A 16,758-nucleotide genomic window follows, 5' to 3' on the forward strand; every position below is an offset into this window, starting at 1 on the left:
AGGAGTCTGGAAGGGCATCAAGGAATTTTTGTGTTGTCTGAGAATTTATAGCACGACTTTTGATGCTCCTTGGTTGGGGTCTGAGCAGATTATTTGTTGCGATTGCAAACGTAATAAAATGGTGGTCCGATAGTCCAGGATTATGAAGAAAAACATTAAGATCTACAACATTTATTCCATGGGACAAAACTAGGTCCAGAGTATGACTGTGGCAGTGAGTAGGTCCGGAGACATGTTGGACAAAACCCACTGAGTCGATGATGGCTCCGAAAGCCTTTTGGAGTGGGACTGTGGACTTTTCCATGTGAATATTAAAGTCACCAAAAATGTGAATATTATCTGCCATGGCTACAAGGTCCGATAGGAATTCAGGGAACTCAGTGAGGAACGCTGTATATGGCCCAGGAGGCCTGTAAACAGTAGCTATAAAAAGTGATTGAGTAGGCTGCATAGATTTCATGACTAGAAGGTCAAAAGACAAACGTTTATTTATTTTTTGTAAATTTTTAAATTTGCTATCGTAAATGTTAGCAACACCTCCGCCTTTGCGGGATGCGCGGGGGATATGGTCACTAGTGTAATCAGGAGGTGAGGCCTCATTTAACACAGTAAATTCATCAGGCTTAAGCCATGTTTCAGTCAGGCCAATCACATCAAGATTATGATCAGTGATTAGTTCATTGACTATAACAGCCTTTGATGTGAGGGATCTAACATTAAGTAGCCCTATTTTGAGATGTGAGGTATCACAATCGCTTTAAATAATGGCAGGAATGGAGGAGGTCTTTATTCTAGTGAGATTGCTAAGGCGAACACCGCCATGTTTAGTTTTGCCCAACCTAGGTCGAGGCACAGACACGGTCTCAATGGGGATAGCTGAGCTGACTACACTGACTGTGCTAGTGGCTATCGGTGTCCTCATTAGCAGGGAGGAGTTTATGCATTGAAATTATGTGTCCATCGCCCTCGTACCTCAATTTTATTAAACACAGAAAGGGGCCTATATTGGAGTCCAAAGGTCGTCTGGCACACTGCTTAGGATTTCAACAACATGAATAACTTATTTCTAGCCTACAATCATCGATGTTACTACTAATGTGAAAACAAGACAAAATATGACTATTGTTGCTCATTTTAAGACAATTGTCAAATAATTTGAACATTTATTACAGACGTCAATTGTTGTACAACATCATGGCTACTCTGTTGGCATCACCTTTTACAGTGAATTTCTGCTGTTGTGGGCCTTTAACCATCGGTCACACTTTGTCGTTCACACAGGAGAGAGACGCGACTATTGTGGTTCCTTTGCGGAGCCTCAACAACCTCATGAGGCAGAGAAGAGTCTCTCCAGGTCAGAACACCTCAAGAAACACCAGCAGAGATCCACAGGGAAGAACCCTCACTGCTGCTCTGACTGTGGGAAGAGAATCACCTCATCAGGCATTCATCAGAGAATACACACAGGAGAGAAACCTTATAGCTGTACTCAATGTGGGATGAGTTTTACTACATCTAGCCATCTTACTGTACACCAGAGAACACACACAGGAGAGAAACCTTTTATCTGTGATCAATGTGGGAAGCGTTTTGTTCAATCTAGCGATCTGACAGTGCACCAGAGAATACACACAGGAGAGAAATCCTATAGCTGTGATCAATGTGGAAAGAGTTTTATTACATCTAACATTCTGACTGTACACCAGAGAACACACACAGGAGAGAAACCATATAGCTGTGCTCAATGTGGGAAGAGTTTTACTACATCTAGCCATCTGACTGTACACCAGAGAACACACACAGGAGAGAAACTGTATAGCTGTGGTCAATGTGGGAAGAGTTTTGCTGCATCTAGCAATCTGACCCTACACCAGAGAATACACACAGGAGAGAAACCTTTTAGCTGTGGTCATTGTGGGAAGAGTTTTGGTCAATCTAGCAATCTGACTGTACACCAGAGAATACACACAGGATATAAATCTTATAGCTGTGGTCAATGTGGGAAGAGTTTTACTACATCTAGCAATCTGACTCTACACCAGAGAACACACACAGGAGAGAAAGCTTATAGCTGTGATCAATGTGGGAAGAGTTTTACTACATATGGCAAGGTTACATTACACCAGAGAACACACACAGGAGAGAAACCTTATAGCTGTGGTCAATGTGGGAAGAGTTTTACTACATCTAGCAATCTGACTGTACACCAGAGAACACACACAGGAGAGAAATCTTATAGCTGTGGGCAATGTGGGAAGAGTTTTACTACATATGACAAGGTTACATTACACCAGAGAACACACACAGGAGAGAAACCTTATAGCTGTGATCAGTGTGGGAAGAGTTTTACTACATCTAGCAATCTGACTCTACACCAGAGAACACACACAGGAGAGAAACCTTATAGCTGTGGTCAATGTGGGAAGAGTTTTGGTGCATCTAGCAATCTGACTGTACACCAGAGAACACACACAGGAGAGAAACCTTATAGCTGTGGGCAATGTGGGAAGAGTTTTACTCAGTCAACCAGCCTGATATCACACCAAAGAACACACACAGGAGAGAAATCTTAAAGCTGTGTTCAGTGTGACAAGAGATACTCTGATAAAAGAGGTCTGATCAAACATCAGAAAATACATACATGAAGGAGTTATTTTGTGATATCAAATCAAATCCCAAATCAAATCAAATTTTATTTGTCACATACACATGGTTAGCAGATGTTAATGCGAGTGTAGCGAAATGCTTGTGCTTCTAGTTCCGACAATGCAGTAATAACCAACAAGTAATCTAACCTAACAATTCCACAACTACTACCTTATACACACAAGTGTAAAGGGATAAAGAATATGTACATAAAGATATATGAATGAGTGATGGTACAGAACGGCATAGGCAAGATGCAGTAGATGGTATAGAGTACAGTATATACATCTGAGATGAGTACTGTAGGGTATGTAAACATAAAGTGGCATAGTTTAAAGTGGCTAGTGATACATGTATTACATAAAGATGGCAAGATGCAGTAGATGATATATACAGTATATACATATGAGATGAGTAATGTAGGGTATGTAAACATTATATTAAGTGTCATTGTTTAAAGTGGCTAGTGATGCATTTTTACATAATTTCCATCAATTCCCATTATTAAAGTGGCTGGAGTTGAGTCAGTATGTTGGCAGCGGCCGCTAAATGTTAGTGGTGGCTGTTTAACAGTCTGATGGCCTTGAGATAGAAGCTGTTTTTCAGTCACTCGGTCCCTGCTTTGATGCACCTGTACTGACCTCGCCTTCTGGATGATAGCGGGGTGAACAGGCAGTGGCTTGGGTGGTTGTTGTCCTTGATGATCTTTATGTCCTTCCTGTGACATCGGGTGGTGTATGTGTCCTGGAGGGCAGGTAGTTTGCCCCCGGTGATGCGTTGTGCAGACCTCACTACCCTCTGGAGAGCCTTACGGTTGTGGGCGGAGCAGTTGCCGTACCAGGCGGTGATACAGCCCGACAGGATGCTCTCGATTGTGCATCTGTAGAAGTTTGTGAGTGCTTTTGGTGACAAGCCGAATTTCTTCAGCCTCCTGAGGTTGAAGAGGCGCTGCTGCGCCTTCTTCACAACGCTGTCTGTGTGGGTGGACCAATTCAGTTTGTCCGTGATGTGTACACCGAGGAACTTAAAACTTTCCACCTTCTCCACTACTGACCCGTCGATGTGGATAGAGGGGTGGTCCCTCTGCTGTTTCCTGAAGTCCACAATCATCTCCTTTGTTTTGTTGACGTTGAGTGTGAGGTTATTTTCCTGACACCACACTCCGAGGGCCCTCACCTCCTCCATGTAGGCCGTCTCGTCGTTGTTGGTAATCAAGCCTACCACTGTAGTGTCATCCGCAAACTTGATGATTGAGTTGGAGGCGTGCATGGCCACACAGTCGTGGGTGAACAGGGAGTACAGGAGAGGGCTCAGAACGCACCCTTGTGGGGCCCCAGTGTTGAGGATCAGCGGGGTGGAGATGTTACCTACCCTTACCACCTGGGGGCGGCCCGTCAGGAAGTCCAGGACCCAGTTGCACAGGGCGGGGTCGAGACCCAGGGTCTCGAGCTTGATGACGAGTTTGGAGGGTACTATGGTGTTAATTATGTTTGGAGGGTACTATGGTGTGAATTAATGTCACAATGTAGAATGTTTTAACATTGTACTATGAGTATTTTAAGGAGTTTCACAATGTAGAACCCTAATTGAATTGATTTCAGCGTGATATGGATATTAGCCTTGGGAAAAATCCAGGCTCTGAATGAAAAGAGTACTATTTATGTGATTTAACAAAAAGTGACTAACACAAAAAGAGCTGTGTTACACTTACCATGTTGGTGACCCACTTGAATCAAAATGCAACACTTCTAAATGTAGCGATCTGTTTTCTACAAATTGTCCTCTAACCAGGGATGTTCACATTATTCCCAGATTCCGTGTGGTTTTTGAGCTGTCATTTTTAACAGGACATCCAACCTCATCTCCCTCCTCTCGGCACAATTGTTTCAACGTGATATCGATGAGTGATGACAAATAAGTGTTGCGTTCCTTTGTTTAGTGACCCCTAAATTTAAATGCATCACTCCAAAATGTAGCTGACTGTTTTCTGCAGGTTGTCCTCTAACCAGTGAGGTGAAAGATATCTCCCATTTCCATTTGTTTTTTTAGTTGTGTTTCAACAGCACATACATCCTGATTTCCCCCCTAATCGATATCAGTGATTTATACATATTACTTTATGTTCTATATTATACATACAATACATATGAACAAACATTTGGTTTTGATATTTCCTATTTCCAATTCATGTAACTTTCAGTAATCATAATTATGTATCTGTGACTTTAACACACAATCAATTGACAATTTTCGGGTATAATTATATTGACGTTGTTGCCCTTCTTTTAGAATATCAGGGTTCATGTTCAGATGTGCCAACCCAAATCTACTAGAGCATGACATTGGGGACTGGGTCTTCCTGTCTTTAAGTTTGTTGTGGGTTTTTGTTTTGTTTGCCTTTTCTTGGGCAGATTTAGTGGGTCTCATGGTGGGTGTCTTTTAGGTCCCAGTTGTTGTTACTAGTCAACTTTCAGTGGACACTGAGAGAAAAACTGCAACATTATGTTATAATACTTTTATTGCATCAAATGGTTGTTTTATGCAACAGAATAGAGGGTTCTTAGAACTACTGTGTCTGTGTTCTACTGAGGATGGGCCTCTGGGAGAAAACATTGACAGGAGATTTACAATGTCTTTTGGGTGATAAAACCTAAAGAGACCACATTCCAGAGCATGAGTTACTGTTTCTGTTCTATATGGTACCAGGGAGAGATGACCCCAGGGCCAGTCCCTGGTCTCTACACAAAGAGTACTGTTTTTACAGCAGATACTGTCTGCTGAGAATTATAAGTATCTTTCATACAAATCTTAACCTTGTGACCCATTCTATACGTCTGTTGTTCGTTATGTAGGTTGAAAGAGGTGTATCTTGGCTATAAAAGATCTTTGTAGTTTTGTGCTGTGGGTCGACCAGCCATCATTATTGTAGAGCACTCAATTGATTCACTTTATATGTGTACGTTGTATTGACCTGCTCCCTTATTAATAAGTGAATAAAGATTTAGTTTAAGAATAACTCTGACTTGTGTGGTAAGTTTCTCTCCTCATTTGATATTAAAGAAGTTAACCACCACATTTGGCGATGGGGATGTGAATCTTCACTTGGTGACCGCTCCTGATGACCTGGCTCCTGACGACCTGGGTAAATGACCTGGCTCCTGACGACCTGGGTAAATGACCTGGCTCCTGAGGACCTGGGTAAATGACCTGGGTAAATGACCTGGCTCCTGACAACCTGGGTAAATGACCTGGCTCCTGACGACCTGGGTAAATGACCTGGCTCCTGAGGACCTGGGTAAATGACCTGGGTAAATGACCTGGGTAAATGACCTGGCTCCTGACGACCTGGGTAAATGACCTGGGTAAATGACCTGGCTCCTGACGACCTGGGTAAATGACCTGGCTCCTGACGACCTGGGTAAATGACCTGGCTCCTGACGACCTGGGTAAGTGACCTGGCTCCTGACTACCTGGGTAAATGACCTGGCTCCTGACTACCTGGGTAAATGACCTGGCTCCTGACGACCTGGGTAAATGACCTGGCTCCTGATGACCTGGGTAAATGACCTGGCTCCTGACTACCTGGGTAAATGACCTGGCTCTTGATGACCTGGGTAAATGACCTGGCTCCTGACAACCTGGGTAAATGACCTGGCTCCTGACGACCTGGGTAAATGACCTGGCTGGTGACGACCTGGGTAAATGACCTGGCTCCTGAGGACCTGGGTAAAGGACCTGGCTCCTGACGACCTGGGTAAATGACCTGGGTAAATGACCTGGCTCCTGACTACCTGGGTAAATGACCTGGCTCCTGATGACCTGGGTAAATGACCTGGCTCCTGATGACCTGGGTAAATGACCTGGCTCCTGACAACCTGGGTAAATGACCTGGCTACGGACGACCTGGGTAAATGACCTGGCTCCTGAAGACCTGGGTAAATGACCTGGCTCCTGACGACCTAGGTAAATGACCTGGCTGCTGATGACCTCGGTAAATGACCTGGGTCCTGACGACCTGGGTAAATGACCTGGGTAAATGACCTGGCTCCTGATGACCTAGGTAAATGACCTGGCTCCTGATGACCTAGGTAAATGACCTGGCTCCTGATGATCTGGGTAAATGACCTGGCTCCTGACGACCTGGGTATATGACCTGGCTCCTGATTACCTGGGTAACTGACCTGGCTCCTGACTACCTGGGTAAATGACCTGGCTCCTGATGACCTGGGTAAATGACCTGAGTAAATGACCTGGCTCCTGCTGACCTGGGTAAATGACCTGGCTCCTGACGACCTGGGTAAATTACCTGGCTCCTGACGACCTGAGTAAATGGCCTGGCTCCTGACGACCTGGGTAAATGACCTGGCTCCTGACGACCTGGGTAAATGACCTGGCTCCTGATTACCTGGGTAAATGGTGCACAAGGGATCCCTCAAACTTGGGATCTCAGGGAGACCACACTTCGGGAACGGAGCCGATGGACCCACCTTTGATCTGAGATGCAGCGAGCCGAGTGAATACCACATCTCGGACCTGGTTTAAAAAAAGAGGTGAGCGAAACACGCAAAGTGGAGTTTTTATCAAAACCTCGTAGTCTCTGAGTATTCCAGTGTGAGGGCGGTCACCTTGGAGGTGTAAACAGGGCCCAGTCAGGAGGCTATGAGTGTGTATTCCTGTGTGGAGGTGTAAACAGGGCCGAGTCAGGAGGCTCTGAGTGTGTATTCCAGTGTGAGGGGGGTCACCTTGGAGGTGTAGACAGGGCCCAGTCAGGACGCTCTGAGTGTTCCAGTGTGAGGGGGGTCACCTTGGAGGTGTAGACAGGGCCGAGTCAGGAGGCTCTGAGTGTTCCAGTGTGAGGGGGGTCACCTTTTAGGTGTAGACAGGGCCGAGTCAGGAGGCTCTGAGTGTTCCAGTGTGAGGGGGGTCACCTTGGAGGTGTAGACAGGGGGCTCCTTGGAGGTGTAGACAGGGCCGAGTCAGTGGAGGATGATCTGAGAGTCAGTCGACTGAAACACATCTATCATTGGTCGGTTGCGGGCAACCTAGCGCCATCCTGACACTGAAATAAAAAATACAGCCCTAGCAGAGCCCCAAGTCCCATAGGGATGTCCTCGAGGGCGTGGATGTTCTCGCCTTCAAAGGCCAGCGGGATTTCACTCTCATATCCATTCCCTGGACTTGATTCATTTCTGAGATAATTTGAAAAGAATCGCTGCTGTGGTCTCGAGTCCTAGTAAAGTAAAGCAATGATCTTACTACACTTGCTAATTTTATTACAAAATACATTAGAGAAAGGTAAGGAATAAGAGAAAATCCCTCTTCTGTATTGTCCTTCAGGGACTGTCAACATAGCAGGATGATGTCCTCACCCCTGCCTCGCCTCTCTACCTCTGGTAGTCCTTGAATTATCTTTTTGTCTATATCCATTCCATGGACTTGATTCATTTCTGAGAAGATCTGAAAAGAACATTTGCACACGTTTGTACGCTAATAGATTTAAGTTTGTATTGACTGCTATGTAGGTTAAATGTACACTTCAAATGCAGCTGTCCTACAACAGATCTGTACCTTCTTCTTGATCCCAATTGCATTGTGTCCATGTTCTCTCCTATAAGAATTTCAAAGGAAGAGAAAATGTGTCAAAGAATAGTCTTACAAGCATTTAAATATATATATTAAACAAATATTGAAAGATAAATGGCATCGACATACAATGTAATGTAAAATAGAAGAACATATTGGAGAAAGCACTAGCCAATACACTACTGCCATACAGTAACAATACTGCCATACAGGCCTAATATCACATTTCAAGATATCTTTGTACACAAATTGTTCAATATTTTATCAGGCTGACTTGAAAGATTTTACGCAACATTTTGCTGCGTGGCAATACTGTGTTTGGATTCTGAAGGGCATTTATACAAAAGAGGTAGTCTGGACACTGTATTAATACCATTATGCATTTGAATCCCATCTACAGCTACCGTCTAAGATATTAATTTCCCTCCACAAGGGGGCGGACATGTAACGTTTCCAAAATGGGATAGTATTGTCCATGTAACGTTTCCAAAATGGGATAGTATTGTCCATGTAATGTTTCCAAAATGGGATAGTATTGTCCATGTAATGTTTCCAAAATGGGATAGTATTGTCCATTTAACCTTTCCAAAATGGGATAGTATTGTCCATGTAACGTTTCCAAAATTGGATAGTATTGTCCATGTAACGTTTCCAAAATGGGATAGTATTGTCCATGTAATGTTTCCAAAATGGGATAGTATTGTCCATTTAACCTTTCCAAAATGGGATAGTATTGTCCATGTAACGTTTCCAAAATTGGATAGTATTGTCCATGTAACGTTTCCAAAATGGGATAGTATTGTCCATGTAACATTTCCAAAATGGGATAGTATTGTCCATGTAACGTTTCCAAAATGGGATAGTATTGTCCATGTAACGTTTCCAAAATGGGATAGTATTGTCCATGTAACGTTACCAAAATGGGATAGTATTGTACATGTAACGTTTCCATAATGGGATAGTATTGTCCATGTAACGTTTCCAAAATGGGATAGTATTGTACATGTAACGTTATGCCCCCTTGTGAGTTAATAGTATTGCATGCTGTAGCAGGCTATATAAAGAGGAAGACCTCCATTGACGATTCAGTTCGTTGTAACATCTCGTCTGGACAGGTCACCGTCCTTAGTTAGTTAGTTAGTTAACGTTAGCTAGTTCATTATCACAAAAGTGAGAACTGCTCTAGATTGGAAACTTACGTTAATGAGTGTAAAGCCATGTTGGCTTTATGGAAACGATATACAATATATGTGAAAGAATATAGTTCAGGAAATAATCCAAACCTTGTTCTGCCTAGTTAGGACATAACGTTAGCTAGCTAGATAACGGTACTGCACTGTAGCTCATACAACGCCGACGGTCAAACCCGGCTTTCTAATATTTACGGTAATTAGATATAGTAACGTTATGGAAGATATTCACAGAAAACCATAATTGTCTTCGTTATTCATTATTAGTATGTTATATTATTATAATAAATTATTTCGATACGTATTCAGAGCCAAACATCAACCCAACTTAACCTTTTTAACTGTTGTCGCATCCAAACGTGTCACCATCGTTTTCAGTTGTAATTGCGAAGTTCCCGGAAGAAGTCCAGCAACAACGGAGGTTCCTCGATGAACCCACCTTCTAACAAGTTCTTTGAAGAACCTTTTGGGGCTGTTTTTCATTGACCAAGAACCCTACGGTTCTTAGGGGATCTGAGAACAACTCCAGTTGAACCCTTCATTTTTAGAGTTGTAGTCGGCTCTATTTACTCTCAGATTCAACACATGATGATTAGCATCAACGATCAAGTCAGCTGCTGCTGCTCCAATACAGTATGAGGTGAGACGGTGAACTGATGTTGAACTGGCCAGTCAGCTGCTGCTGCTCCAATACAGTATGAGGTGAGACTGTGAACTGACGTTGAACTGGGCAGTCAGCTGCTGCTGCTCCAATACAGTATGAGGTGAGACGGTGAACTGACGTTGAACCGGGCAGTCAGCTGCTGCTGCTCCAATACAGTATGAGGTGAGACGGTGAACTGATGTTGAACTGGACAGTCAGCTGCTGCTGCTCCAATACAGTATGAGGTGAGACGGTGAACTGATGTTGAACCGGGCAGTCAGCTGCTGCTGCTCCAATACAGTATGAGGTGAGACGGTGAACTGATGTTGAACAGGGCAGTCAGCTGCTCCAATACAGTATGAGGTGAGACGGTGAACTGACGTTGAACCGGGCAGTCAGCTGCTGCTGCTCCAATACAGTATGAGGTGAGACGGTGAACTGATGTTGAACCGGGCAGTCAGCTGCTGCTGCTCCAATACAGTATGAGGTGAGACGGTGAACTGATGTTGAACTGGACAGTCAGCTGCTGCTGCTCCAATACAGTATGAACACACTATGAGTGGAAAAAAGGTTATTATTGCACACTGTGGAGACTTTGACATTTCTTCAAACAATCAACCTTTATTTGGTAAGAATTAGTAGAATTAGTAGAAATCCTAGTTATTCTAGTCTTCTAGTGAGGTGTCAAAACAACAGGAAATCACTCTAGACACAGTTCCTCTGAAGTAGATCACTGGTTCCCTGAATTGGGGCAAGCTCCTTTGGCCTGTCTGCCGAGAGGGTGTGTCTGGAACTAGTCTGGAGATAAATCAGATCCAGCCTGAGCTGTGTGATGTAGTAGGGAGTTGTAGTTTCTCTAGAGATAAATCAGATCCAGACTGAACTGTGTGATGTAGTAGGGAGTTGTAGTTTCTCTAGAGATAAATCAGACCCAGCCTGAACTGTGTGATGTAGTAGGGAGTTGTAGTTTCTCTTGAGATAAATCAGATCCAGACGGAACTGTGTGATGAAGTAGAGTTGTAGTTTCCAACAGGCCAATATTCTACATAGTTTAGCACATAAAACGTAATTAACTACAATGACCATAATCCATTGCGTGCCTACTTGTCTTGTCTGTGTTTCTTTTACACCTGTTATGTAAAAGAGACATAATAATGCACAATGGTCAATGCTATCTGGAATCCTTGGGACATCACTACCATAACCCCTACCTTAACCATTTTAAATGTCAACTTCAATGGGCTAGGGACGTTCCAAGGATGTATCTCTACCCCGAAATACATGATCTAAGTGATTGATTGTTGGTATTCAGCAGTCATAAAGCCTTATTTGCTTTAATGAACTACTAAAATATTGATTTTGTCAGACAGCAACTTTATTGACTGACTGATCCATTCATCCTTCCATCCCTCCTCAGCCTTCCTCTCCTCTGAAGACCCAGTGAGGGTGGAGCTCAGTCAGAGAGCTGTTGAGGGACTGGTTAGGAAGAACACTTCTACAGCCAGAGAGGTGAGAGGTCACACATGGTTTAGATGGTAAATATCTTTGTCCCCTTAGTGGTTCATCACGTAAGCAAAAGGGAATATGTTCCATCATCTATGTTTATTTACGTTAGTGCAAATTGTATTGGTGTAATTTCTCACCCCTTTTGGCTGTATGAAAGTTTATTTCCCCTCAGGCACACACATTTGTTCTTTGATATTATGAAGGTAATTTGTGTAAAATGTACTTTTCCCCACTCATTCACCCCATCTCTTTACATTGCTTATTTATATTCAGTGGCCTGACTGCATCCAGACTATGTCAAAGGCCCATCCTGGTAGATCTGAACCGAATGCAGCTTGGAGTGATCAAATGAAGAAGTCACATTTAGGTGCCAGGTGTAACTGAGGCCATAGATGCTCCACATCCATTACTTTGAATGTTTTATATAATATGACTAAATGTGTTTCTTTCTGTGTTGCAGGGGCAGTCAAGAAATGGAACGGCAAGGCCACAGAACATGACATAAGCAGAGCTGTGGGAGACCACCTCAAGCCCTTGGTAGAGCCGGGGGTGGTGTTTACCACTCCACCAGCAGAGCTGTGAGAGACCACCTCAAGCCCCCGGCCGGGGGTGGTGTTTAACACTCCACCACGCCTTCAGCAGGCTGGAAAAGTGGGATTGATACTGTTTTTCATACTAAGATGGACCAAGAGTCTGTTGATAGGTCAGTCATTGGGTTCATTTGTTGAAATCAAATCAAGTTTTATTTATACAGTACATTTCAGACATAGATGCAACATAATGGCTTCACAGGAGAAAACAATGAAAATAAACAAAAATATTTGGTACACAACAAACAGAAGATTAACAACTGAAAGACCAATGAGCATTCTAAGGAAATGCCATTGATTAAAACACTAATTGGATGCAATATCCAACCCAAAATATAAGCTTGTTTTTTAGGAGGGGTTCTGAAAGACACAATGGGGGTGTCCACTGAAAGTTGACTAGTAACAACAACTGGGACATAAAAGACACCACCCATGAGTCCCACTAAAAAATAATTTTTATTTTTTTATTTCACCTTTATTTAACCAGGTAGGCTAGTTGAGAACAAGTTCTCATTTGCAACTGCGACCTGGCCAAGATAAAGCATAGCAGTGTGAACAGACAACAACACAGAGTTACACATGGAGTAAACAATAAACAAGTCAATAACATGGTAGGAAAAAGAGAATCTATATACAATGTGTGCAAAAGGCATGAGGTAGGCAATAAATCGAATAATTACAATTTAGCAGATTAACACTGGAGTGATAAATCATCAGATGATCATGTGCAAGAAGAGATACTGGTGTGCAAAAGAGCAGAAAAGTAAATAAATAAAAGCAGTATGGGGGTGAGGTAGGTAAATTGGGTGGGTAGTTTACAGATGGACTATGTACAGCTGCAGCGATCGGTTAGCTGCTCGGATAGCAGATTTTTAAAGTTGTTGAGGGAGATAAAAGTCTCCAACTTCAGAGATTTTTGCAATTCGTTCCAGTCGCAGGCAGCAGAGAACTGGAAGGAAAGGCGTCCAAATGAGGTTTTGGCTTTAGGGATGATCAGTGAGATACACCTGCTGGAGCGCGTGCTACGGGTGGGTGTAGCCATCGTGACCAGTGAACTGAGATAAGGCGGCACTTTACCTAGCATAGCCTTGTAGATGACCTGGAGCCAGTGGGTCTGACGACGAACATGTAGCGAGGGCCAGCCGACTAGGGCATACAGGTCGCAGTGGTGGGTCATATAAGGTGCTTTAGTAACAAAACGGATGGCACTGTGATAAACTGCATCCAGTTTGCTAAGTAGAGTATTGGAAGCTATTTTGTAGATGACATCGCCGAAGTCGAGGATCGGTAGGATAGTCAGTTTTACTAGGGTAAGTTTGGCGGCGTGAGTGAAGGAGGCTTTGTTCCGGAATAGAAAGCCGACTCTAGATTTGATTTTGGATTGGAGATGTTTGATATGAGTCTGGAAGGAGAGTTTGCAGTCTAGCCAGACACCTAGGTACTTATAGATGTCCACATATTCTAGGTCGGAACCGTCCAGGGTGGTGATGCTAGTCGGGCGTGCGGGTGCAGGCAGCGAGCGGTTGAAAAGCATGCATTTGGTTTTACTAGCATTTAAGAGCAGTTGGAGGCCACGGAAGGAGTGTTGTATGGCATTGAAGCTCATTTGGAGGTTAGATAGCACAGTGTCCAGGGAAGGGCCGGAAGTATACAGAATGGTGTCGTCTGCGTAGAGGTGGATCAGGGAATCGCCCGCAGCAAGAGCAACATCATTGATGTATACAGAGAAAAGAGTCGGCCCGAGAATTGAACCCTGTGGTACCCCCATAGAGACTGCCAGAGGACCGGACAACATGCCCTCCGATTTGACACACTGAACTCTGTCTGCAAAGTAGTTGGTGAACCAGGCAAGGCAGTCATTAGAAAAACCGAGGCTATTGAGTCTGCCGATAAGAATATGGTGATTGACAGAGTCGAAAGCCTTGGCCAGGTCGATGAAGACGGCTGCACAGTAATGTCTTTTATCGATGGCGGTTATGATATCGTTTAGTACCTTGAGCGTGGCTGAGGTGCACCCGTGACCGGCTCGGAAACCGGATTGCACAGCGGAGAAGGTACGGTGGGATTCGAGATGGTCAGTGATCTGTTTGTTGACTTGGCTTTCGAAGACCTTAGCTAGGCAGGGCAGGATGGATATAGGTCTGTAACAGTTTGGGTCCAGGGTGTCTCCCCCTTTGAAGAGGGGAATGACAGCGGCAGCTTTCCAATCCTTGGGGATCTCAGATGATACGAAGGAGAGGTTGAACAGGCTGGTAATAGGGGGTGCGACAATGGCGGCGGACAGTTTCAGAAATAGGGGGTCCAGATTGTCAAGCCCAGCTGATTTGTATGGGTCCAGGTTTTCCAGCTCTTTCAGAACATCTGCTATCTGGATATGGGTAAAGGAGAAGCTGGGGACGCTTGGGCGAGTAGCAGCGGGCCGGGCGGGGCTGCTGGCCAAGGTTGGAGTCGCCAGGTGGAAGGCATGGCCAGCCATTGAGAAATGTTTGTTGAAGTTTTCGATTATCACGGACTTATCAGTGGTGACCGTGTTACCTAGCCTCAGTGCAGTGGGCAGCTGGGAGGAGGTGCTCTTGTTTTCCATGGACTTTACAGTATCCCAGAACTTTTTGGAGTTAGAGCTACAGGATGCAAATTTCTGCTTGAAAAAGCTGGCCTTTGCTTTCCTGACTGACTGCGTGTATTGGTTCCTGACTTCCCTGAACAGTTGCATATCACGGGGACTCTTCGATGCTATCGCAGTTCGCCACAGGATGTTTTTGTGCTGGTCGAGGGCAGTCAGGTCTGGAGTGAACCAGGGGCTATATCTGTTCTTGGTTCTGCATTTTTTGAACGGAGCATGCTTGTCTAATATGGTGAGGAAGTAACTTTTAAAGAATGACCAGGCATCCTCAACTGACGGGATGAGGTCAATATCCTTCCAGGGTACCCGGGCCAGGTCGATTAGAAAGGCCTGCTCGCAGAAGTGTTTCAGGGAGCGTTTGACAGTGATGAGGGGTGGTCGTTTGACCGTGGACCCGTGGCGGATACAGGCAATGAGGCAGTGATCGCTGAGATCTTGATTGAAGACAGCAGAGGTGTATTTGGAGGGCAAGTTGGTCAGGATAATGTCTATTAGGGTGCCCATGTTTACGGATTTGGGGTTGTACCTGGTGGGTTCCTTGATGATTTGTGTGAGATTGAGGGCATCAAGCTTAGATTGTAGGACTGCCGGGGTGTTAAGCATATCCCAGTTTAGGTCACCTAACAGAACAAACTCTGAAGCTAGATGGGGAGCGATCAATTCACAGATGGTGTCCAGGGCACAGCTGGGAGCTGAGGGGGGTCGGTAGCAGGCGGCAACAGTGAGAGACTTATTTCTGGAGAGATTAATTTTTAAAATTAGAAGTTCAAACTGTTTGGGCATAGACTTGGAAAGTATGACAGAACTTTGCAGGCTATCTCTGTTGCCCAGAGAAGAGGAGAAGAGGGAAACAAAAGAAAAACCCACACCAAACTTAAAGACAGGAAGACCCAGTCCCCAATTCTCTAGTACATTTGGGTTGGCACATCTGAACATGAACCCTGATATTCTAAAAGAAGGGCAACAGCGTCAACAGCGTCAATATAATTATACCCGAAAATTGTCAGTTGATTGCATAAATAATTATGATTACTAAATGTTACATGAATTGGAAATATGAAATATCAAAACCAAATGTTTGTTCATATGTATTGTATGTATAATATATAACATAAAGTAATATGTATAAATCACTGATATCGATTAGGGGGGAAATCAGGATGTACGTGATGTTGAAACGAACAACTAAAAAAACAAATGGAAATTGGAGATATATTTTAACTCACTGGTTAGAGGACAACCTGCAGAAGACAGTCAGCTACATTTGGGAGTGATGCATTTACATTTAGGGGTCTCTAAACAAAGGAACGCAACACTTATTTGTCATCACTCATCGATATCACGTTGAAATCAATTGTGCGAGAGGGAGATGAGGTTGCACGTCCTGTTAAAACTAACAGCTCAATAACCACACGGAATCTAGGAATAATGTGTACATCACTGGTTAGAGGACAATTTGTAGAAAACAGTTGGCTACATTTAGAAGTGTTGCATTTTGATTCAAGTGGGTCAACAACATGGTGTAACACAGCTCTTTTTGTGTCAGTACTGTTTATGTGATTTAACAAAAAGTGACTCTTTCAATTCAGAGCCTGGATTTTTCCCAAGGCTAATATCATATCATAAAATATCGCTGAAATCAATTGAATTCGGGTTCTACATTGTGAAACTCCTTAAAATACTCATACTACAATGTTAAAACATTCTACATTGTGACATCATTAAAATACTCCTACTACAATGTTAAAACATTCTACATTGTGACATTAATTCATTGATATCACAAAATAACTCCTTCATGTATGTATTTTCTGATGTTTGATCAGAGATCTTTTATCAGAGTATCTCTTGTCACACTGATCATAGCTGTAAGGTTTCTCTCCTGTGTGTGTTCTCTGGTGTGATGTCAGCTGGTCAGATCGACCAAAACTCTTCCCACATTGATCACAGCTATAAGGTTTCTCTCCTGTGTGTGTT

At 43.7% G+C, this 16,758-nt stretch overlaps 3 protein-coding genes across 3 annotated transcripts in view; 2 read left to right on the forward strand and 1 right to left on the reverse strand.

Annotated features, from left to right (window-relative positions):
• The window catches only part of LOC139548119 (zinc finger protein ZFP2-like), a 408,144-nt gene extending 402,254 nt beyond the window's left edge, over positions 1–5,890 (forward strand). Inside the window, exon 2 of the mRNA XM_071357520.1 lies at positions 1,282–5,890. Within this exon, the coding sequence (XP_071213621.1) occupies positions 1,282–2,573 (1,292 nt within the window). The 3' untranslated portion in view covers positions 2,574–5,890. The remainder of the gene's footprint in view (positions 1–1,281) is intronic.
• Positions 1–16,758, forward strand: part of LOC139549743 (gastrula zinc finger protein XlCGF17.1-like) — a 627,316-nt gene that overhangs the window by 533,118 nt on the left and 77,440 nt on the right. The window lies entirely within an intron of this gene.
• Positions 1–16,758, reverse strand: part of LOC139549224 (zinc finger protein 664-like) — a 235,053-nt gene that overhangs the window by 65,980 nt on the left and 152,315 nt on the right. The gene's annotated exons all lie outside the window — the stretch shown is intronic.

The sequence above is a fragment of the Salvelinus alpinus genome, chromosome 2 (genome assembly GCF_045679555.1).
Source record: "Salvelinus alpinus chromosome 2, SLU_Salpinus.1, whole genome shotgun sequence".
NCBI classification, from domain to species: Eukaryota; Metazoa; Chordata; class Actinopteri; order Salmoniformes; family Salmonidae; genus Salvelinus; species Salvelinus alpinus.